The sequence below is a fragment of the Ciconia boyciana genome, chromosome 1, assembly GCF_034638445.1.
Source record: "Ciconia boyciana chromosome 1, ASM3463844v1, whole genome shotgun sequence".
Lineage (NCBI taxonomy): Eukaryota > Metazoa > Chordata > Aves > Ciconiiformes > Ciconiidae > Ciconia > Ciconia boyciana.
Genome location: NC_132934.1, coordinates 161,048,234 through 161,071,760, shown reverse-complemented (window position 1 = coordinate 161,071,760; position 23,527 = coordinate 161,048,234). Strand labels below are relative to the sequence as shown.

The 23,527-nt window shown below is 35.1% G+C and overlaps 1 protein-coding gene across 2 annotated transcripts in view; it reads right to left on the bottom strand.

The window, feature by feature from the left end:
* Window positions 1-242: 242 nt before the first annotated feature.
* DOCK9 (dedicator of cytokinesis 9) overlaps window positions 243-23,527 on the bottom strand; it is a 136,185-nt gene continuing 112,900 nt past the window's right edge. For both annotated transcript variants that reach the window (XM_072849945.1, XM_072849946.1), the window contains exons 40-53: window positions 22,696-22,833; window positions 22,205-22,387; window positions 21,449-21,562; window positions 21,093-21,308; window positions 19,298-19,355; window positions 17,335-17,441; window positions 12,359-12,481; window positions 11,891-12,004; window positions 10,209-10,355; window positions 7,912-8,122; window positions 6,232-6,422; window positions 4,860-4,960; window positions 4,534-4,672; window positions 243-1,442 (exon numbers count right to left, since the gene is read on the bottom strand). In XM_072849945.1, coding sequence (XP_072706046.1) covers window positions 1,320-1,442; window positions 4,534-4,672; window positions 4,860-4,960; window positions 6,232-6,422; window positions 7,912-8,122; window positions 10,209-10,355; window positions 11,891-12,004; window positions 12,359-12,481; window positions 17,335-17,441; window positions 19,298-19,355; window positions 21,093-21,308; window positions 21,449-21,562; window positions 22,205-22,387; window positions 22,696-22,833 — 1,965 coding nt within the window. In that variant the 3' untranslated portion in view covers window positions 243-1,319. The remainder of the gene's footprint in view (window positions 1,443-4,533; window positions 4,673-4,859; window positions 4,961-6,231; window positions 6,423-7,911; window positions 8,123-10,208; window positions 10,356-11,890; window positions 12,005-12,358; window positions 12,482-17,334; window positions 17,442-19,297; window positions 19,356-21,092; window positions 21,309-21,448; window positions 21,563-22,204; window positions 22,388-22,695; window positions 22,834-23,527) is intronic.

The following is a 23,527-nucleotide window of genomic DNA, read 5'->3' as shown; positions in this document are numbered from 1 at the left end:
ACATATTACTTGAGTCAAAATGTGATGGATCCAAAACTGATGTCTTAACTAATAACCTAAATTCCCTTTGTTGACAAGGAATATGAAACACACCCTAGAAATGTCTGCATCTCATCTCATACTTAAGCTACAAAAAGCCATTTTTTTTTGATCAAGCTTTCATCTTTCCCCAGTCTCAGTGACAAATCTGAAATAAAAACCAGAGTACACAGTGAGAAAAGTAACTACTTTTTTCCTTTTAATATAGATGTAGTACAGAATGTTTAATTACAGCAGGACAGTGCTTCCAGTTAAATAAAATTAAAAACCTTTATTTTCCCCAAATATAAAATTACTAAATTAATGTCTTAAAAGAATAAGAATATGGAAAAAGCTTTAAATTATACCACCATTTACCACAGTAACCATGATCACCAATTACATACTCCATTGCTTTGGCAAAAAAGTTTTTTTCTTTTAATAACTGCATATAAACCTACCATAGCAAAGACTGTATACATCTTTATATTGCACTTATTTATATACAGGAATAAATGAACTGTAAAGTCTGCATATACTTGGAATGAGCAAATTTTCACAATAAACTGAAAGCAGAAGGATAAGAGCTGGTATGAATATTAAAAAATGATTAGAAATGTAATACATTTATGTACAGACTGTATGGACTGTATTAACAAACAATATGTACATAACAATTTACTACTATTGATATTTTAGTATAACTCAGTGTTCATTAATACAGACCTTTGGTTGTATTTAGTTGTTTAATAAGATCTAAGCTCACATACCTCCAAAATGCAACAAGGTATAAAATAAAGCACAACAAATTGCCAAATGGTACAAAAACTACTATTGTCAGTTCCATTAAACCCAAAAAACTAGTGTCTCTGTCTAGCCCCAAAATAGTTCTTGTACTTGGAATCAATCTCTATGTGCCATACACAAAAAGAACACCTGAATGTTACATATCTGCAAAATTACATCCCACAACACTTTTTTGTAATGTGCAATTAATTTTAATAATACTTTCTAATGAAAAAGAGAAATTAACTTCAAGTTTATAATTTTCCAACACACACCTCTGCAATGACATTGTGAATACTTTTAAATGTTACCAGCAAGATTAAAAAAATATGTGCGCCTCCCTTACTCTAAAAGACTATTACCAGTAACTGCTATTTGCTAAGTGTGCTCAGACATTCGTACGAATTATGCAGCTTGCACGTGCCCAACATTTAGTTTCAAAATCATCCTGAGTTTGCACACAATGAAGCAAATCCACATTAAAAAAAACAAACATACTTTCCTTTACAAAACAATCATGCAACTGAAGAAGAACTGGGCATCCCGTGAACTGTTGTGCTTGTTGGAGTTCCACTTATGGCGTTGAAAATGTGTAGCGAATTAGGCATAACACTGGCCTTTTCTTCAACAGGAGTAATCTTAAAATGGAAAACATGTATTTACCAAAGTGTTATAAAATGACACAAGCATTTATAAAACAGCTAACCATTTCATAATGTGCTGCTTATCAGCTCAACTTTTTCGTACTTTCTCAATTGCACAGAACTTCTTTTTGGGGATGGTTACTCTTTTCAGACATCCTCTACTAGAATTTAGAGGGCAGTAGTTATTTCTCCAACATCAGTTCTCCTAATTTAGGTATTACACTGTCCTCTCTAGAGGAAGCTTGAACAGCTTCTCTCATTTCTCTTGTTAACTTTCAAAAGAAGTTTCACAAGGGCAACAGGCTTGCTTTTTGCCCTTTTTTCTTTGGTTTTTTTTTTTTTTTTTTTTTTGACTTAGGAGGTATGATTTGAGCATTTCTTATCGAAAGCTATCGAAGCACCAAAACCACTTCATTCTTAACAGCTATAAATTTACTGATGCTAAGATTAGAAATGTTGGAAAGAAAGAAATTATATAAAGATTAGAAAAACTAAGAGCAGAAGTAAAGAAAACTAATTACCATCCCATCTGATCATATTGGCAAGCAGCAGAGGAGAAAAAATGAAAAATCTGTTAAGATTCTTTTCTATAACATGTTTTTCATTCTATGCATGTTTTTCATAACAAAATTTTTGCAATTGTTTAAAATTCACACTATTATAAGACAGCCAATAGTTTTTTTTCAATGTCATTAGAACAAACATTGTCAGAAGCTCTTTTTCCAAACACAGCAACAGGCAGGCACACAAAGGTGACATTTTTAAAGATTTCAGTGAAGAGCCTTACGATTCTAAGCCTTCAGGGGAGTGATCAATCTAATTTTAAAAAAAAAAACCTAACCCAACAACATACCATGTTTTAATTATTTACAACTTATTACATTTATATAAAAAGAATACAATGGTAGGCTAATAGTACACATTACTGCAGTCAGTGCTGTACTTTTATATTCTGTTCACACTATCTTACAGGTATCAGTTGTTTGCCCCTACTTCTCTTTGTGTACTTTTAGACAATGTGATTTACTCCTGGAGTTTCAGGCACTACATGCTTTTTCTTGTCGCCAGTCTTTGGAAATCACACACCTGAGCATTTTTTAAACATAAATATCTTGCATTGAGTTTAAAGTATTTTTTCTTGTGTACAAACTGTCATTATATTCTTTCACTTTTTCCTACACCAGGGGAATATTAATCTTTCATTTATTACCCTTATCATTAAGTTATTTGACCAAACCATTTTCCTCTCTTTCCTGAAGGGGTCATCTGTACAGCTGTCTAATTCTCCCATATACCTCATTCATCTTAATCAGCTATCCCCCTTTCTAAAACCCTCCACTGCTTTCTGCTTTTCAATACATCACATTGAAATACAGTCAAACTGTCCCATTTTTGTCAGCTAAGCAATCTCTTTTCCTGTTTTAGGGATCTTTCAAACTGTTTGCCTCTACACACATATCTGAAAGACACTGTTTTTTTTTTTTTTTTAAAAAAAAAAACCCAACACATGGATTCTGACAAAATGGTATCACTCCCTACAAACCTTGTTTCACAATATTCTCAGTCACTGGTGGTTAAAAAAAAGTTAGTTTTGTGGTAAGCTTTTCACTGTGATAGTATAACAAAAGAATAAGAGAATGAAAATAAAGCCTATGCGCTTGCTGTATTCTTGTGCTTCACCATAATTATATCATAGCACAGAGCTACTCATAGCACAGTATCTGAGAAAACCACATCAGGAAATAATGGAGAGCAAGAAAGCATGCAAAGTGAACTTTAGACGACACATTTTTGAACAGAAAAAATTTGCCATAAAAGTTTTGGATACCATCTAAGCAAGAGTAGAATAAAGGCGAATCTTTCTTAGATATGCCTATGGATAAGCTGTTATAGCGGCAAGCTGACTAGCTTTTTGAGCAAGTATTTCTTGGATAATAATTGAGTAACTTAGAGACATCAAAAAATAGTAAATGGGTAAAGTCATTGTACATCTAAAGGATGCAATCCTGAAAAATGCTGGAAGATTAACAGAGCGTTTAAATGTCAGCTAGACTAAATGCCTCAAGTAGGTCTCAAGTTTGATTTTTCCTATACAATTTGATTTCTGAGTAAAGCCTATAGTTTTTTTACAGACAAGAGAAACTCAGAGCTCCTCTTTGTATCAACTGATATGGTCATACATCTAAGGAAGTCTCATAGACATGTGTATTTGTAAGGTAAAATATTATCTGAAAACACAGGTATTTCTTGTGGGCCAGAAATACAAGTCTTGAGGGTTAAGAACTATGAGCCATTCTATGGCTTTGGGAAAAGATTATACAAATAACAGTGGATGAAAGAAAAGGAACCTGAAGTGATGAATATGATGAATAAAAATACCAAGGCGGCAGGGATCAAGCATGAATCTTCAGCCCTTCCTGTCCTCCTGGAAATAATATCCTTGCCTCTGAAGTCAGGAGACATTTCTACCATAGATCCAGATGCAAGGTCCTAAATCTCAGTCCACAAGAGTTCTGGTTTTCCTGTTCTCATATCTCCAGCTTGTCTGTAGTGAATCACCCTCAAGAAAATGTGTTGGAATACCTCTTGAAAGATGTTTAACTCTTTGTGGCAAAAGCAAATGCTTACACCTCCAAAATCTGAAGAAAAAGGTCTAAGCTTGCAGATCAAATCCCCCTAGAGTTATCAGGAAGTATAGACTAAAATGAACTTTCTGGGTCACTGAATAGAGACCCCTGTAACTACCACACATACGAAGTATAAATGACATATATATTCATGTCATTAAATTTGTTTGATCTTTACTGTAGTCTTCCTCTCCTACAAAAAAAATAGGCTGGTGCCAACCAGATTTACTTTCTTAATGAGGAAGACTTAATTCTGAAGGCCAAGAAAGCATCTGCAGAAAATTCACAAAGAGAAAAAAATGAGGAAGTTCCACAATTCCATGATATGCTTATACTCCAATAGGGGGAAAAAAAACCCACAACCTTTTATGTAAAGCATTATATACACTTTTCCTAGTGGGTTCACATTACAGCTACATTCTGAATGCTGGTATGTATAATTTAATTTCAGCACATACTTGCTCATGCATTATTTCAGAAAGCTCTTTTGCCATTTCTCTGTAGTTGGCCTTCATTTCTTCTTGATATTCCAACTGATCTTCCTTTATAAGTCGTTCATTTACACCCAGAGCATGCCCACAAGCTTCAACAAATTGCCTGATTTAGATAAAATAATAATAATAAAAAAATCTCAATCAGGAATACAAAATCCAAAAGATTAATTCAAAATGCCAGTTTAAACTATGTTTTTAATGCAGTCAGAACACTATAAAAGTTTACGAAAAAATTCTTATGATACCAGTCTTGAAAAAAAATCTTCTCCCCTCCTCCCCCCCCAACATACCTAAAAACTTCCTTTAATAGCTTTACTTTATTGTCTGGATATCTTTTGGTGTTTGTGTCATCTAAGAAAGCTCTTGCATATGCTAATGGACCAGCATTAACCTAAAAAGAACAAGAATTACAAAATAAAGTCAGTTCTCTGACATACTGTCTTAGCAGTAACAGATGCTACAGGTGTCTGTCTGATTTGCTTTTCTTAGGAGAACACATTGATTTTAAAAAAGCTGGACTTACGAAACAAGAACAGTGCTGGAGTGGGAACATAAAAGCAGCAGAGGTCCCTACAGCACTCTGCATGAACCTGTCCTGGCACAAAGAAACCACCTTGATGATGTGGCAAAGCAACTGCTGATACTGCCAATTTGTCATCTCTGTTTATGAAATTAGGGTGGGAAAATGAGCTAAATCTACTACTGTTTGGTCTGCTTATCTATTGAAAACACTCTTCCAAGCTGAAAATTCTGCAATAATTCGCAGAAATTTAATTGCACTATTATGGCACCTACATGAAAAGTGGATTCAATGATTTCTGACTAATTCACATTATTATTTTACATTAACAGTAAGAGCCCCTCCCTTCTCATCCCAAATACTAGCCTGACAACTTCCTGATTCTGGAACCTTGGGGTTTTGTTTTGGTTTGGTTTTTTTGTTTGTTTGGTTTGGTTTTTTTTTTAATTTTCTCTTCAACATGACAACAGTTCATTTCAGATAACTGTGTTTACCGTTCCCTTTGATTTGAATCAGTTAAAAATAATAGAGCAGCACTTTTGTCATTGCATTCTTAAGACCCTTACCATATTGATTTGTACATGCTACAACTGCTTTATGTATTCACCTAAATTCACCTATTTTGGTGAATCTGATGGTTTCTTTATACATTTAGTTCTTGCTTTCCTTAGGCACAACAAAATGTTGCACAGTGAGATTTCCTACTATTACCCTCCTCCTATATTTTGGCACTCCCTCTTCATCTTCACAGGGATCTGACCAAAATACAAAAGCAATAAAGACCATGTTGAACCTACTGTGAGCAGATCTACATCTAGGCAAAGTATGTTAATTCATCCTCATATGGAAAGTCACTATTTTATGGTAGTTTCAGCTTTACACCAAAACCTGGTGGGGCTCAGTCCACCATAGATTCCAGAGATTAATCTTAATCGTTTCATGTAACTGTCCATGATCAGTGTTCATATGAAATACTTGTATTGCTTTTCCTATTCTGGAAATAACTGCAAACAGTGAGCATACTTCTAATTTAGGACATTCTTGAATATACAGAATAGAAACTAATGATAAAATGCTACTTGTGTAATTTTTCAGGGACAGAAGCAAGCGAAATAGCTGAATGGCAAAGTATATGGTCTTACCTGTACACTGACACTTCCTTGTAGCTTCAGCTGCAATTTGATCATATCTACTTCAGCTGAAGAACAAAGCTGCCTAAGTTCTGCAACTTTTTTACTCATTTCGTCAATGGCTACTTCAATTGGGTTTAAATCAGTATGGTGCTGGTACATTACTGGAATGCGCTTTTTCACATATGGGAAACAATGTATAGCTATGGAAGGAAACAAGATTAACATAGTTAGAAATTTTTTTGAATAAGGTGTGTTTGGATAGAATTTTATGCTAAAATCTCATTTTTATGTAATTAGTTGCCCAATTTAATAACATATAATATAATTAGAAAGACTACCAACTGTACAGGGAAACAAAATATTGAAAATGTAAATATGCATAGCTTTACATGTATTACAGTAAAGAAAGATCATTGTCATTACTGCTACTACTAATAACCAAGAAATAAACCATTGGAACTTAATTCATATGAGAACTGTAAAAAGAATTGCTTATCATCCACATATCCCAAAGAGGAGAAGAATCAAAAATAACTAAGTTGTATTTTCTCTTTCCTCACAAGTATTAGGTATGGACAGCTGACATTATAAAGTAATTTATTTAAGTTGCTTTTACCACTGTATTAAGACACTGATACACAAGTTCACACTTAACAGAGACAAAACACAAAATGGTCTTTTTCTAAGAATAAGGAAAGCTAGACTCCAGATTCACAAATCTTGAAGCTTAAGGAAAAAAACCCCCGAAATTATTTGAGGATTATCCCTTGAAGAAACCAATCTGAAAACCTACTTTTGGCTAAAAATATGAAAAGTATTTTAGCTGATAGCTATAAAGGACTTTAAGTAAGTGAAATGGGAAAACGCATACAGAAGAGAGTTCGACCATTTGAATTAATGCTTCCAGTCAAAGTGCAACTTGTTATACAAAAAAATAGCCAAACACACCATAACTTTTAATTATCTCCCTTAAAAGTATAATAAGAGGTTTTGTATCATTGAACTAAACACCTTGAAAGTTTGAGCCTATGGGGAGATAGATGGGCACTCTCCATTCTAAAGCTAACAAATGAGAAACTAAAGCACAGTGATTAGTCTGAAGTCACAATTGAACAGAGGCTGGAAATCAAACTAGAACCTGCCTTCAGGCTCTTTTAGCTGCTTTTAGACAAAAGAACCAACGCTGCATTTAAGAGGTCCACAGACTGAAAGAATGCTGAAAAACCCCATATCCAAACCAGCAAGAATAATACCACCGTTCTTCAATGTTTTATAGCAAAGAGAGGTGAGCACAGGGAAGGGCGAAGGGAGAGATGCAGACATTCCATTATTAAAAAAACCCCCAAAATTATTTAAAAGTGAAGGGTGATTAGAACATAGTCACATATGAGATTTTACTTTTTCCAATGCTTCAGGGTTAAGAAATAACACAATGATATACGTATTCTCAGATGGTCATTTGTAAGTGTTTGCATATCATTTATTTTCAAGTATGTACTAATTTTGAAAGGTTGTTTTGTCTAACAGTATTTTCGTATTCTTGTCACCTCCAACAGCCATGTGTGAAATCTTCTAAAGGATGTTTTCTGACAAAATACACAACATATAGAAAAACCTAGTATCAAGAATTAAGTATTAAAAAAAAAAAAAGCAGTTTTCTTTTAAAGGAAACTTCCATTCAATCAGTACCTGTCAAAATAGTCCGTCGCTTACACTGTTCTTCTACTCCTCCTTGTCTTTTACCAGCTTGAGTAAAAGGCATCTCAAACATAAAGCGACGAATGTTATGAGTCCTTTCAAAATCTGTTTTTCTTTCTTGCAACTCTTTTTCTTCAAAGTATGGAATTACATGTGTAACTTGAATATATGCATATTTCGAATCTAAATCCTTAGGATTTACCTTTAAAACATGACAAAAAGGATCAAATAGCTGCATTGTGAATAAAGTGGATTTAATTGTAGTCACACAACTTTCAGAAATTGAATTTGGTCTCTTAACCTGTAAATGACTGAAAACACAGGAAACATTAATGCTCCCACGGGGCTTCTCTGCATTCAGTTTCTAACTATTAGGAAGACAACACAGCTAGATACATTACAACATGTTGTGGGGTTTTTTTGTGGGCTTTTTTGTTGTTTGTTTGGTTTTTTAAAACACTCATTATCGATAATTTGTATATGCAGAACTGCAAACAAAAACATCATACAGAGTTATACCCATGATTAACACTGGAAGACACAGATACAGAAAACCCAGAAACAAATACTTGTCCTCCATGACAGCTGATACAACAGTAGACTGGAGAGCAAAAATTGCTAGTGATAAAAAAAGTTAATAATTAAAAATAAAACCCTACATTGTAAATAGTTCAGCTATTACCTTCAGAAGGAACTCCTCCCAACCTCTCTGTCTCAACTCTACGAGGGTCCCAAAGAATATACTGGTGGGAGCAGGGCAAATCGAAACCTTCTCTATTCGGTTCATTTTGTTTCTAGAGCTGGATGAGTAAGAGCCTCATGGACTGGTAGATCTTTAATATGGTAAAAGCAGCAACTAGTCCCTAGTACCAATAGATAAGGCCTCCTAAGTCTTTGCCCAACAGGGTCCCTAAATGGGCCAAGGATTTTTTTTTTTTTTTTTAATTCCCCCAACCATGGGATAAAGAGGGCACCCTAAATGTGTGCATCTTTCTAAGAGTTGTTGCCTACCATTTTAGTCCCATGCCAAATATTCGTATCTCTGCCTATCTCTGAGCCATTTCACTTCTATAAACTAAGTGGGAAAAACAACAATGCAAATACACACATGAAGTCACCAGGTAAGTCCTGGACCAAACTGGGAACAGAGCTAAGGTCTGCCTGCTGTTATCCATTTTTATTGGAACATGCTGCTTGATTAATTTTATTTTATTTTTTTAATCTGCAATGTTTTCAAGATTATTGGACTGGAATTTAAGTGGTAATTTACATGCTTATTCTGATACAGCTGATAGAAAATGTTCCCTACAAATGCTGACAAACACATGCATTATAATTAATTGTAAAGAATTCAGAAGAGTATACTGGAAGAGCTATGAAAAACTGAGATTACAATATAAATCTTTTGCCTTCCATGGCATGAAATCTAGCCCTTGCATAAGTCCTGCTCTCCTTTTAAAGTTCCAATACAGAAAAGCCCATCATTGCTGCACTTTCAGGCCGAGAAGCACAGAACTTTGTGATCTTACTGGTAGAATCAAGGAACAGAAGAGACAGGAAATTATAATAAGAGAAAAATCACCTTAAAGTATGAATCTAAACAAAAGTTAAAAATTGGCTGAGGAAGGGAATGAAAGGAATGCAGGGAGGCATCTTGTGCACTATGTGTTCTTCTCAGCATACAGGATACTGTAGCCATCTTCAGTTCACCAGTTTTGGAGCCTTCAATTACAAAGGAAATAATTTCCTATGACAAATCTAGATTTAACCAGATGACTTTGTGTGAGCATTTTTTTCTGCAGTTCAAGCGTTTATAAGATTGAACAGGCTCAGAGACATAGGCAAAGGATAACAAGAACAACTGATACAGAGTTAAAATGTTATTTACATATGGTACTTTTCTTGGAAGAAGGGTCTGTTTCTTACTTCAGAAGAAAGTTTGGATTCTGCTCTCAAGGTGCAGAAAAGGGAAAAACTTCCAAAGAATGGCTGTGCATGAACTGTCAAGAAATATAGCTAAAGATAACACAGGATATGACCATAATCCAAATTTGTTCCAAGATACAATTATTATTTCGAGAGGTAACACTATGGAAATTAAGCTTTTTTGTTGTTCTTAAAGGTAAACTTAATAGGAGATGATATTTCTCTTATGCCCTTCAACCAGTAGAGTTTTTAGACACACATGTTTGTGTACCACATGAGTAACAGACAGTGATCCCACAGTATTTCAAGTGGATTAGTGGAAGTAATATATCAGTATTTTTTAGAGAGACTAAGGATCATACTTTGCCAGAATCCTGAATCATTTTGACATTTTCAGATCCAAATTTGTCAGAGTAGAGTTTTTGGAGTCTTTGGGAAATTTCTGAGAGAGGCGTGAGTTTAGGCTCTTTATAGATATATTCCTTTCCATCTTCATCCTCAAAGAATCCCTGTAAAAAATGAAGTAATCAAAATCTTGGGAAAAAACCACATAGGGCAATGATTAAGATGAACATAATGTGTGTGGTTCAAAGCAAATATAAACATTTAACATCAGGATTCAAGCAAACATAAATAAAGAGAAATTAAAATCTAAGTAAAAAAGGTTTCCTAAGAGAATTAAAAAAAACAAAACAGAAAAATGTAATTATCTACTACAGAATGAGTGAAAGATAATGGAAATACACAGTTAAAATTTTAAAGGTTTGTTGTAATTTCATGGTGTGCCAAGCCTTTGAGATAACTTTTCTTCACTTTTAAATAAAAGTGAACTTTCAGCACGGTTTCACTTGCCAAAACGGAACTCTTGTTGCCCAATAGGACTATCTGATTCACAAGTGAGTATTTTGGCAATGGTTTACATAAAAATAATCTGAAGAATTTCTTTACGCAGTAATAAAAAATTAATTCCAGAAAATGAAATTTAATTTATGTAAAAATCTTAATTTTATGTTGTACTATATTGGCATATATGTGTCTATTTTTATTACATAAAGCATTTGTTTTAAAACCATAACAAAATGCAATATAGAGTACATGGAAAGTGAAACAGGTCATTGGTTTAAAACAACAAGCCATGTCTGAGTTCATGTTTGACATCCAAAAATAAATATTTTTGTCATAAACAAAACAGACAAAATAGAAAAGCACAACATATCATGTATAAACACAGGCTAGATAGACAAAAATACCCACATCAAACTAAGGTGAAATGCAGTAGTTTTTACTGCATTGCTTGCTTTGTAAGCAGTTACTGTAATTACCTCAACATCTGTTTCACTGTCTGTAAACTGGTATTGCTATAAAGTTATAAAAGACAACAGAATACATGTAAAGTTATACTGCTCAGAGTATTTTACAATTCTCCATGCTCAGCTGAACAATTAGCAACTGGGCTATGCACGTAGAAAGTGTATAACTCATGTGTATCACTGCATGACAGCATACTGATACATATGCATTCTAGACATATATTAGAGGATGTGAAGCTGTCCAATACACAGCCAGAACTTTTGTTTGAAGCATGCAATACTGATGCATAGAAAAGAGTGGTTTGTTCTCTAAATGGAACTTAATGGAACTAAAGTTCTCTAAATGGAACTTGTTTAATTGCAATGGCTATTAATGCATACCAATCTAAGAAGCAGCCTTGCAAACCACACTGTAGCACTATAGACATTAAGTCAATACATTGCTAAGAACCAACATTATAGAAAACTTACCGCTGCCTTAAGGTAGTAAATAAAAGAAGAAAAAGAAAAAAATGCAAAAAATTTACTGAGGAAAATAAGGAAGAATTGTATTGGAATTGATAAATGTTTTAAACTAAATTATTGATGGTGCTTAATTATTTCTTACAGACCGTATTTCTTGTGCTTTTTATGTCACGGTATCAATACAGATGATGAAATAGTATACCTTGTAAAATAAATTCAGGTTTTTCTTACTGCATATAGCAGACAAATGAAAGTTAAATAATACTCACCTGGCCAAAGAATGCTACCCTGAAATAAGTTCCCAGCAGTCTCTTGCCTGTATGCATAACTTCTGTTACTTTACTGTATGCTCGATGAAGAGTGTCATATAAATGAGCAAGCCTCTAAAAATAAAAGAAAACAACCATGGGGTAAAAGAATAACGTAGAACTTTCCTATCTTAAAACAACAATCAATGATTGTCCTTTTAGTTAATAACTAAAACCACTTCTACTGAACAGTAGTAATCGGTTTAGCACTTGTATCAGAATGACAATATGTAAGATTAATTTTTAATTATTTATATTTAAAGAAAAACATTTTTAATTATTTAAAATTAAAACAAAAATTTCAACACATTGATATTTCAGTTACAATTGTAATATTCTTGTTCTGTGAAGTACAATGTGTCATGCAGTTAGAGGAGAAAACTTGGGATTTTTTTTCTTGTTCAAATATACTTATGATGAACGTAGTACCTCAAAATCTCTCCGTTTTTCATAAATGGGAATTATAAGTTTATATACGTCAGCAATGAGTTCATAGCGTTCTGCCTTCCAGAGTCCATCAGCACACTGCTCCAACAATTCCATCAGCACATCCTAGATTGGATACACATTTGAAAAAGTAAAACAATTCAGTACTCATGAAAAGCATGGCAAATAATTACACCAAAGTTCTTCCCAAGGAAAAGGCAGATCCTGCCTCCTAACAAAATTATCCACACATAGTAATTTAAATTATTGTGGCAATCAAAAATTGCTAAAAGGAAACAAAACAAAACAGAATGGTCTGAATGTACACATGTACTCTTTGTATTTACCAGGAACAGCATTTTTCTTTTAGATACTCCTGACCTCTTAAAGCCTACAAATGACACATGTATGAGAACCCAAACTTGTCTTACCTTGTAACATGTTTTTTCAAAGTGTTGTGTCCTTGGGTTTTTTTGGTTTTGCACAAAGAACATTATTTTAAAAAGGCAGGTATGCAAACACTTGACTGTAACGGTTCTGAAGGAAACTATCAAACAGATTACATCAACGATAAAACAAAAAGATACAATACCAAAATCTGTACTCAGAAGTAATTATCAAGGTACAACAGTAGAATTTGGTATACTTGGCCCAGAATGAAAAGACATATAACAGTTAGAGAAGCTAAGAAATCCTGAAGGTCAAAACAGAGTCACAAGCAAGAAAACACCTTGGCTTTGTTGGGTTTGATCCCAATATCCTTGTAGCAAAAAGATAGTTATTTAAGGTTAAATAAGAACTATACCTACCTGTACATTAGAATGCATTTTGCATTAGAGCAGTTACATCATAATTATAAAGTCCCTTCAGTTTGTCATAATTCTTTATTTTCCATGCATTTAATTTCTTCTACTTCAATAAGCGTTAACAAAACTAAGATAGCATTATTACTTTGCTCTAGTTTTCAAAAATTTAAAATTACCTGGCTAACTCCATTAACTCAGTTGTAACAAGCAATTTTACAGATATTATGTAACAGCTTATAGCTCCTGTGATGAAACTGTCTTATACTTGGTCACAGCTTGACTGTGACAGAACCACAGTGAAGAAGCCTATTCCCATCCACGTACCCTAACAGATCTCAGTCCCCTTCAAACATGTCTGGAGCTCCAAGAATCTCCACAAGAATCCAAGTCTGAGACTGAGATATGTCAGAAGACATGACATTTCTACTTCCTGAGACCTTCTGGTACCACTCTTGCATTGTAGTGGTGAAGTCAGAAGCTGGAAATAACTCCTTTTATCCTTAGAAGGGATCCAATGCTACTCTAATTCCCCTCCTCCCTTTGGTAGAGGACTAAGACAGCATAAAGACATCACTAAGAAAAGCCACCTTTGATACTGAGAGAAAAAAAAAAAAACACTGAAAGATTCTACCCTTATCTGTGTGCTGCAATGGTCCCTAAAACATCTCCGCCTTTCCCCCAAATATTATGGGGTTGTATAGACTCCCCAATATCTCCATCCTCAGCAACCAGGTGGTGAGAACTGAAAGACCAGTGTCACTGCTGGATCACAAGGGCTGTCCACAAACACCGTTTTATGACAAGAGTCTTAACACAGACACCAGAGGGCATCCAAATGCAGCGAAGCTGTGAAATTTTGTTCGCACACAGGAAAAAATATAAAGAGCAAAAGCTTCACGTGGGAGGGCTGTTAGGAGGGAGGAAAAGATGACAACATTTCTGGGCCACCTGCTTCTGTGCTTATCCATCCTCATAGGAAGTTTTTTTTCCATATATCCAATCAGAGTTTCCCTTGTAACCTGTGAGAACGGCCTCTTACTCTTTTATGGCACACCTCTTAGAAGAGTTTGATTCTTCCACTAACCACCTTAGGAGCTGGACGTTTCCCAGTTTGTTGATATCTCTCTTGACTTTGGGGGGGCAGCGCTGGGCACCAGATTACAGACGGGGCACCACAAATGCCAAGTAGATGGGGGAAACCCCACTTCCCTCCACTTCTTGACTCTATGCTCTTTCTAATACAACCCAGCACGCAGTTGGCCTTTGTTGCCACAAGGCTACACTGCTGGTTCCCATTCAACCTCGGGCCCTAGAACTCCCAGGTCTTTCTGCAGAGCTGCTGCCCAGTCAGTCTGTCCCCAGCCCGTACACAGACGTTGGGTGATTTTCTGCAGTTGCAAGGCTTTGCACTTGTCTTTCTAGAAATTTGAGAGGCTTCTGTGTTCCTTCAGTTTGAGGTCCCTGCCCCCTGGCATATCAGTCACTCCCCCTCATTTAGTTTAATCCACAAACTTGATGATCTGTATCCCATGACCTATATTGCTAATGAAGATGTTAAACAATATCAGCCTGAGCATCCCTGAAGAATACTAGCCTTCACCACCATACTTAAAGTATCTTGTATGTTTGGGTAAGTACCTATTTCTGTTTTTCATAAAGTGCTTTAATATATTGAATTACACTGCATGTTGATCATTTACAAGAGCTACAATACCATCTGAACTGTGAAGCTCTTTCATTTACCAATCTGCAAGTTAGAATAATTCCTCTCATGGAAAGTCATAGCTAACAAGAGACCAGAAAAAATAAGTAGGAAGGTAGAGATTGACTTAATATCTGTGGTGAAGCTGTATTCTGGAAGAGTTTATTTTGGAAAAAAACAACAAATCTGAATGAAATTGTTTCCAACCTTAATCTGCATGAAAACTGGCACCTGCCACAGGCATGTTAGCCATAGCTCAGCTCTCTCCCAGATGGACTGTTTACAGCAAAATCTAGCATGGAAAGGATATCAGGTTCCAGGCTTTTACTTTTCCATTTCTGACACCCAGAAGATTTTTAGTTCTGCAAGGAGAATTTGACTTGTGCTGCTGAATATGCTGTCTGGGTAAACAACTGTTTCAATGAAATGCACACAGTAACTTTGTTAAAAAACAAAACCAAACAAAACTTTGTTTTTCTGACTGGCTAGTTTAGGAAATGAGTCAGGGTAACCCTGGCCTGAAAGAGAATTATTTTAAAATTATAATTAAATAGAGAATTTTGTAAATTTCAGTTTTTTAAATGAAAAACTACATAAAGTCTTAAGAAGAATTTCACTTAATTAGGAAGACTTTATATAAACTGGAGAATATAAAAGACCTTTTGCCCCCTTTTAGAAACATGGAGGGGTCCCCCCTGACCCCCCATACTTGTAATTACTCTTTTGGAGATTTAACTCTAAAGTAACTAGCATATGGGGAAATCCCAAGTTTTAAGAAAGAAATTCCACATGACTTGTTACCACATATAGGACGAATTCCCATGAGAGAATCATTTTGCTCAGTAGTAGTAAAGTACAGCTTGAAACATGTTTCTGCTTTCTGCACCCAATTGATCTGTCATGTGATTTTTTTTTCTTAGACTAATACAGTTTAACTTACATAAGAACATACTGAGGAAACACTCCATATATGAATATGTTCCGATTCATGAAGCAACTAGACTACCTGTTTTGAAGTACTTCTGTAAACCACTAGTCATCTTAATTTATTGTGCTGGTTTTGGGTAGGATAGAGTTAATTTTCTTTATAGTAGCTAATATGGGGCTATGTTTTGGATTTGGGCTGAAAACAGTGTTGATAACACAGGGATGTTTTAGTTGTTGCTAAGCAGTGCTTATACTAAATCAAGGACTTTTCAGCTTCCCATGCTCTGCCAGGTGCACAAGGAGCTGGGAGGGGACATAGCTGGGACAGCTGACCCCAACTGCCCAAAGGGCTATTCCATACCATATGGCGTCATGCTCAGCATATAAAGCTGGGGAAGAAGAAGGAAGGGGGGGAGACATTTGGAGTGATGGCGTTTGTCTCCCAAGTAACCGTTACGTGTGATGGAGCCCTGCTTTCCTGGAGATGGCTGAACACCTGCCTGCCCATGGGAAGGAGTGAATGAATTCCTTGTTTTGCTTTGCTTGCGTGCGCGGCTTTTGCTTTCCCTATTAAACTGTCTTTATCTCAACCCACAAGTTTTCTCACTTTTACTCTTCTGATTCTCTCCCCCATCCCACCGGGGGGGATTGAGCGAGTGGCTGCGTGGGGCTTAGTTGCCGGCTGGGTTAAACCATGATATTTATCCATGATTTTTAGTCTACTAAAAACTAAACAGTTCTTCCCTCTTATTACTCTTCCTGGGAAGAAGTTATCTGAAAAATAGTAACTTTTTTCAATATTTAATCAGGTAGAGTACAACATGGTTAAGTTTAAAAAGGGTTGCATGCAGGGAAAAATGAAATTTGGCAAGGTTTGATCCTTTTGCAAGCTCCACAGGCTTATAATTTCACTCTTGGCTTACTTCCGTTCCATTGAAATACTGAGAGATGGAAATAAATTTGCATAGGGTTCAATGACCCAGAATAAGCAGTATATTCTTTTTGCAGGGACTGACTAATGAGAAAAAGAATGAAGACATTCCATTTAAAAATTACAAAAGACTTCAGCTCTGACAAATAGTTTATCAGGTAGACACTGACAAGAATTTCTAACAAAAGTTTCCATCAGCAGTACTTACTAGAAACCCAACTCTTGGCTCACTTAGAGCAGCTTACATTTTGCTTTGAGTAACAGGCTAAATTCTGAGTTTTTAAAAAAACCACATCTTGTTAACTCTAATAAATAAGCCACATTAGTGTTCATCCTGTCAACTAGCTCAACAACCTTTTTGCTTATTTTTATTCCAATAGTGGTGTTGAGTTGATGTGCTAGTGCTTTATTTAACATATATGTATATAGTAAATTCTCTAAAGCTGGGACAGCTCACAGAAATTTTTTATTTCAGTTTTAGGATAAGAATAGCAGCTAAGAAAACAATTATAATATCCATCATATCAGTCAGCCTCTGGATTGAAATACAAAACTTGGAAAAACAAACAGCACTTCAATGTGCATCAATTCTAACACTCTTATGTTTACTTACTTCATTGAAGTGAACATCTTGCATTCCAACATCCTCCATCATTGAAGCCTCTTCATCTATATTAGGTGTGATTACTCTGAAAGCAGTACAACCTTGCCTAAACATCCCTGTCATTGAAAAAGAAAAATAGACAAATTTACTTTTCTCCACCAGGATAACATTAGGCCATTTTGTGATGCTGGATAAGACAGAAGCCATATTTAAATATACTTACCACCAAATTAATACATTAAAAAAAAAAAATCCAGCCTCCCACTGCATTAAAATACTAGACCTCACATTACTGTTTAAGTATAAATAGGTTTTAAAAAAACCCATAAATTTTAATACCTGGACTCTTACCTACTAAAATAAGTAGTGTGTGAATCTTCCTATTTTATCTTAAACCTGTGTCTAATCTACCCCACCCTAAGTCTAAGGTAATCAAGGTAACTTTTACAGCATTTAATTAAATTGGCTTGAAGTCATGCTGGAACTGTGTACACGAACAGGCCCTGGCGTATCAGCTTCCCCAGTCTGAACAATATGAATGGACTGACATCAACCATACAAAGTTATCAAAGGATGGCAAACCAGATTATTCAGCTGTAGATACAGCAAATCAGTCTACTAGCAAGAAAAAAAAACAACCCAGCAATCTAACTTCCTTTACTGAAATAAGTATTTAGCAAAAATGTGTTTTAGAATGTTCTAACATGAAACCTACCTCTTTTATGCATTTTGTTTAGCTCTTTTTTATTATATCAGATTGCTGAATTAAGAAATCAGGATTTTTGGCCAAAAACTGTATTAATTAAATCCTCAAGAGCAATCAGTAAATACTACAGAAGTACCAGGACTTGCACATGTTTATTTCACAGCTCATTCCTACAAAGATTCTCTCTGCTCAGATGGGAGTCTGACCACCAGAAGTTTTATTGAATGATTGCCTCAAATGCATGGTTTTGTTTTGCTCCTGGAAACAACACATGTAGAAGTTCGACCCTCTGTATTACTGAGAGGAAATAACTTTTATATGACAGTAGACAAAAATAGCAGATCACCCAAAGGAATCACAAATCAATACAGATTATCACTAGTTACTGTTAGTTATCATGCTTCCAAGAGGACATAGTAACTTTGACAAGCAACCTAAGTCTCAGATTTGGTCTCAGAGAAGCTTCTGAAATCACTGGGGCAGAGGGGATAGCTTATACACGTCACAAGTATCTGGCAAGAGGCACAAAAGGAACAGAGAAAGGCATCTTGTAGACCCATGACTTTGCTTCACTTTGAACTGTCATGCAAAGGCAAAGCTAAAAAGCTGCGAACGTGAATTTGTCTGCCTACAAAAACAAAACACTAGCTCAACATCATAATCAGTCTTAACAGATTTCTGAAATTTTCTTCTAGACACCTACTTTTCTTAATAAAAGCCATATAATCTTTTATTTTCTCAAACCCCTGACTGAGAACTCTTCTGATCCTATAGATGAAAGACAGTTTTCTACCCTATCTCAAGGGTCATCAGAAACTCACTTCTACAGACAGCTGCTAGCACAGAACACCAAGACAGGTGAAGCATTCTGAGCACTATTATCACTGACTCAGCATCTGAAAATTTGTACAAATTTATTTTGACTTCTCTAGCAATGCCAGGTTTCCCTATATGCAGTGAGAGAGTGTTGAACAAGAATATTCACTGATAAGTTTGCTTTAGAAAGGGTCTGACTTCAGCTATTAGAAGCTCTGGTGTAAAACTAAAATGTTTTACTTTCCTAAAAATTTTACTTTACCTTTATCTGAAATGCTGCCTCTTAGATATGTAAGTATACTCTTAAATATATGAGTATGCTCTCTGGTTAGGTCAGAGTTTTCTCCTTGGTGAACAGTGAAATGCCTACAACTTCCTCAGGGAAACTACTGCCTTTCCTAAACTATAATGAAAAAATATAAACATAAAAGTAAGATTTCAAAATCATACCTTTTCGTGTGAGATATTCTGCAACCAGTGCTGCTACATGGACATAGCACATTGCCGCCTAAAACAGAAACAGTAAGAATCATATAAATTACAATTATAATGGAACTACTAAAACCAAGGCATATAAGAGGAGCCCTAGTCTGAGATGATTTATTTGGTTTTCCTTTTTGCTGCTTTGCAGGAGATGTCCTATGACTGGTGTAAGAATTCTCCACCTCATTTATGCAAAACAATAACTGTGCAAGAGCACCACTCCTCCTTTACCAGAGCGTTGAGTAGCATGGACAGCAGTACACAATCTGAGAGTGACCAATGGATCACAAATTACAAGGTAGGAACACCATGCTATAATAAAAACAGGCAACTCTCTTTTTGGGATGCATTTTAAGTGTTATGTGAAACAAAAGAGCTATTAATTATTCTACTCCACATTTGATGGTTCTTCTGCTAACCTGTTTTGCCTGCCTTTTGGCTCCAGACCAAGAAAAATGTAGAAAAAAACCTGGTGACAGACCATCTGAAAGCAGCAAAAGAAAGAGAGATCTGACCTATTAATAGAATTTGAAGGAATTTGGTTGGTGTAGTCTGGAAAACAGAAGAACAAGAAGAGGAACAGAATAGTCTTCAAATATTTGAAATGTTTCATGAAGTAGACACTGATCATTTTTCTCCACAGAAAGGACAAAAAAAAATATTCAAGATTGTTCTTTTACTGAAAAGGTTTAGGCTTACAGCAAAGTATTATTCTAACTGTAATTCTCAATTGAACAGTTTACATACGGAGGCTGCAAAATCTCAGACACGGGAGGTGAAGGAAAAAGGTAAGTATCCGTCAGAAATTCTCTCTAATTCATACTTTGCAGGGGGTTGGGCTTGGTGATTTACAGAGGTCCTCATCTAGTCGTACAGTCAAAGATGCTAAGTTTTTAATCAAAAAAATTAAAAACAGACCTGAAAAGGACTAAAAGAGCTTGTCTTCTGAGAGAGCTGAAGTTGTTTCCTTCAAAATACAAGCTAATAACAAGAGTATTGTGTATGCCTTCTGTGTCGCTACCATACAGAAGAAAAGAATTCTAGAACTAAGACATGAGTAAGATAGCAGCTACTATTTCTTGGAGATATTTACTTGCTTACATGGTGCTAAGTTTAACAGACATGTTTATGAAATTCAATGATGTAATGCAATGTGATTTACTTTCAGATGGAACAAACTTCCAGAAAGAGACGAAATTCATTCTGTATGCTGATAAAATACTTACATGAAGACATATAAAAATCCCCACTCCCAACTCTCTTTTTTGCTAGAATTAAATATTTTAACAGCACAGTGAAATCAGATAGCCTTCTTTTTTCAACCAAAAAAAATTGTCTTGTCAATTTTAGAACATTAGGAGTTTTTTAGTAAGCAGTCTGGAATAGAATCAAGCTAATTCTGTAAAAGACAACTGGAGAGGAATTCAAGGACTGGCGTTAAGTGTTTTAGCAACTGATAACAAAGATATTTTAAGGTAGGTCTGTGTATTCGATGGTTTGCATTGAGCATTCCTGGCTTAGTAGCGTGTCAGCTACAGTAGTTAAACTAACCTTACATTAGTAATCAGAAATGACTTACAGATGTACTTGGGTAGGACAAAAACTTACCAGCCATTGAAACTAATCTACTAACAATTCAAAACGTATTGAAAAACCTTATTATATTACACACTAACAACTACATATAGTACATTCCATTTCAAGAAAGACAAGCTTAAGCTTACCACGAAGCTAAAACTAGTTTGATTTTTTTTCCTCTTACCTCTGAAAGATCTCCATTTTTAACATGGATCCTTGCCATGCTGTCTAACCACGTCTTCCTTAGTTCAGGTGTACTAGCATAAGACTTTGCCAAACTGTACTGGAGGTCTACAAGCATTTCTGGATCATTCTCATGCTCCTTCATTTGAGCTGTAGCCATCAGTACTGTACGAATCCGTTTTGTTAAATCCTTAACATCAGAAGGGAATGTAGTGTGCTAAAACATGGAAAAGTTAGGTTAACTACTATCTTTTTCTATTCTTTCCATAATAAAAAATTGAAACATAATTGCAAAAGATGCTATGAAAGCGTTTTCAAGCATCCTTCTACAGTATGAAAAGAATAATAAAAACAGACCTTTATAATTCTGTCATTATTGGCACAATTATTGATGATGGAAAGAGACTGCTGAAATCTAGTTCCTCCAATTCCAACAACATCAGCAATTAACTGGCTTACTGAAATAATAACCTTGACAGAAACAAATGTCTTGTTAGTGCATATTTCATGAAATACCCTTGAGATGTACCTATGAAGCAATTACAAAAGAAGTTTTGTTCTTTTTAATTGAAAGATTATTCCCTTAAGTAAAATTGTATTTGATTTTTTTTTTCAAAGTTACTTGTACAATAACATAGGCAAGAAAAAACAGGCTTGTGTAAATTTAATGTACAGGCATCCTCTGCTCTAAAGACTGACTGCTAGGTGAACTAGCCAGAGGTCATAAAAGTAGTAAATTATTGTTCCCAGCTTTGTCAGAACACACAATGTTTTATGTATTTGTTTTATTTTAGACTTTTATGTGCCTGTTGCTGCATTCTTTTCTTCTCCAGATGCAACGGGGTATGCCATTTAACAATCAAAATACCATCTACAAAACAGAACATTTGCTACTGACAAATAAAAATTATTTCCTATGAAACACAGGGCCATCCAATTGTTTCCTTGTCCTGAACATACTTTTATTGCCATCTTCTTAATCTTAAAATAGTACCAGCCTTGCCTAAACCCAAAATAATTTATGTCTTTATCTGACAGGGCTTTGCACACTGGTGTGCAACTGTGCACCTACAAATACAATATTTAAAAAAACAAAAAATAAAGTATACTAACTTGCAGATGTGTCCTAACAAAAGACTTCTTCCCTGTGTAATCAAAATTATTTCTCATTAAGAAGTACAGCAACTGTGAAGCTTCAGTACGAATTGAACTCAGTTTGGAATTACAATACTTCAGGATTTCATAGCACAGTGCAGAACACATATCAGCTCTACCTTCATAAAATGTAGAGGGAAACTGGGGAAAAAGTAGAAAAGAAAGTTATTAATTAAAAGCTTCAGTTCTTGATAAAATAAGCAGGTCAAGAAAAATGCAAATATATTAATATTCCCAAACGGTGGAAAAAATAGACAGTTATAGTAGTTCATGACACAAAACGATTTTTACAGCAATTCAAGGGACAAGTATTCCACACTGTTGGGATCAGCTCAGTCCTTATTCACCAATTTTAATTTGGGATTTTAGTTCTTAAATTTTTACATAGTATATTGTTAACTAAAGAACTGGATAAGTACTTGAAGATTAATTATTTTTAAACTTCTTACCTTAAAAATAAGTGCCCTTAAAGCAATGAAGACATTTTTCAATGCTGTTTCAGACTGATTCTTTTGAAGGAAGCAGAGGTATACATCAAATACTTTCTTCATCAGTGGATTATGCCCATGATCAGTCAGTAGTTGATTCTTTAAATCGACAGTGAGAATTTAAGAGTTTTGTACAGTGATACATTTATACTATTCTAAGAACATACACAGATCATCCAAAAGCAGGAAATTAAAAAATATATATATATCATCTGCACAGTATTACAAAGACGTTTAATAATACAAACATATCTGAATTTTAATTTGATATTTCTAACACTTCATTAATCTTGCTTATAAAGAAAGTGTTGGCTTCTGAACAGACTTCTAGAACACAATTGTTTTTAACAGCTGTTAATTAAATCAATTACTATTAACAGTTCTTTGAGAGGTGCACTTCAAGTATTAACACATTTTGGTTACACTGGCTTTAGCAGCTCAGACAGTGGAATTTTGTCATAGCAGTACCTCCTACTACAATGCTCTCAAAAAAACTCCCCCCAAACCTAACCCCCACCCACTCACCATCTTTCATTACTGTCCTAGAACTGAAACTGAAAAGGCTCTTAAGGACAAAGATATTAGTTACTTTTCAGAGTTTCACCTGCATCAGTATTCCAAAGCTCATTCTGCGGCATGCAATACACAGGGTTACTCTTGATTTCTGTATCACCAACAGCTGCTTTCCATCCCAACTTTTTTTAAAAATCTGGTATCCCCCAATTTGTCTAGCACAGGTACTGGCTGTGCATCTACTTTTAACAGTTCATATTGCTTCTGTTTTGCTCTGGGG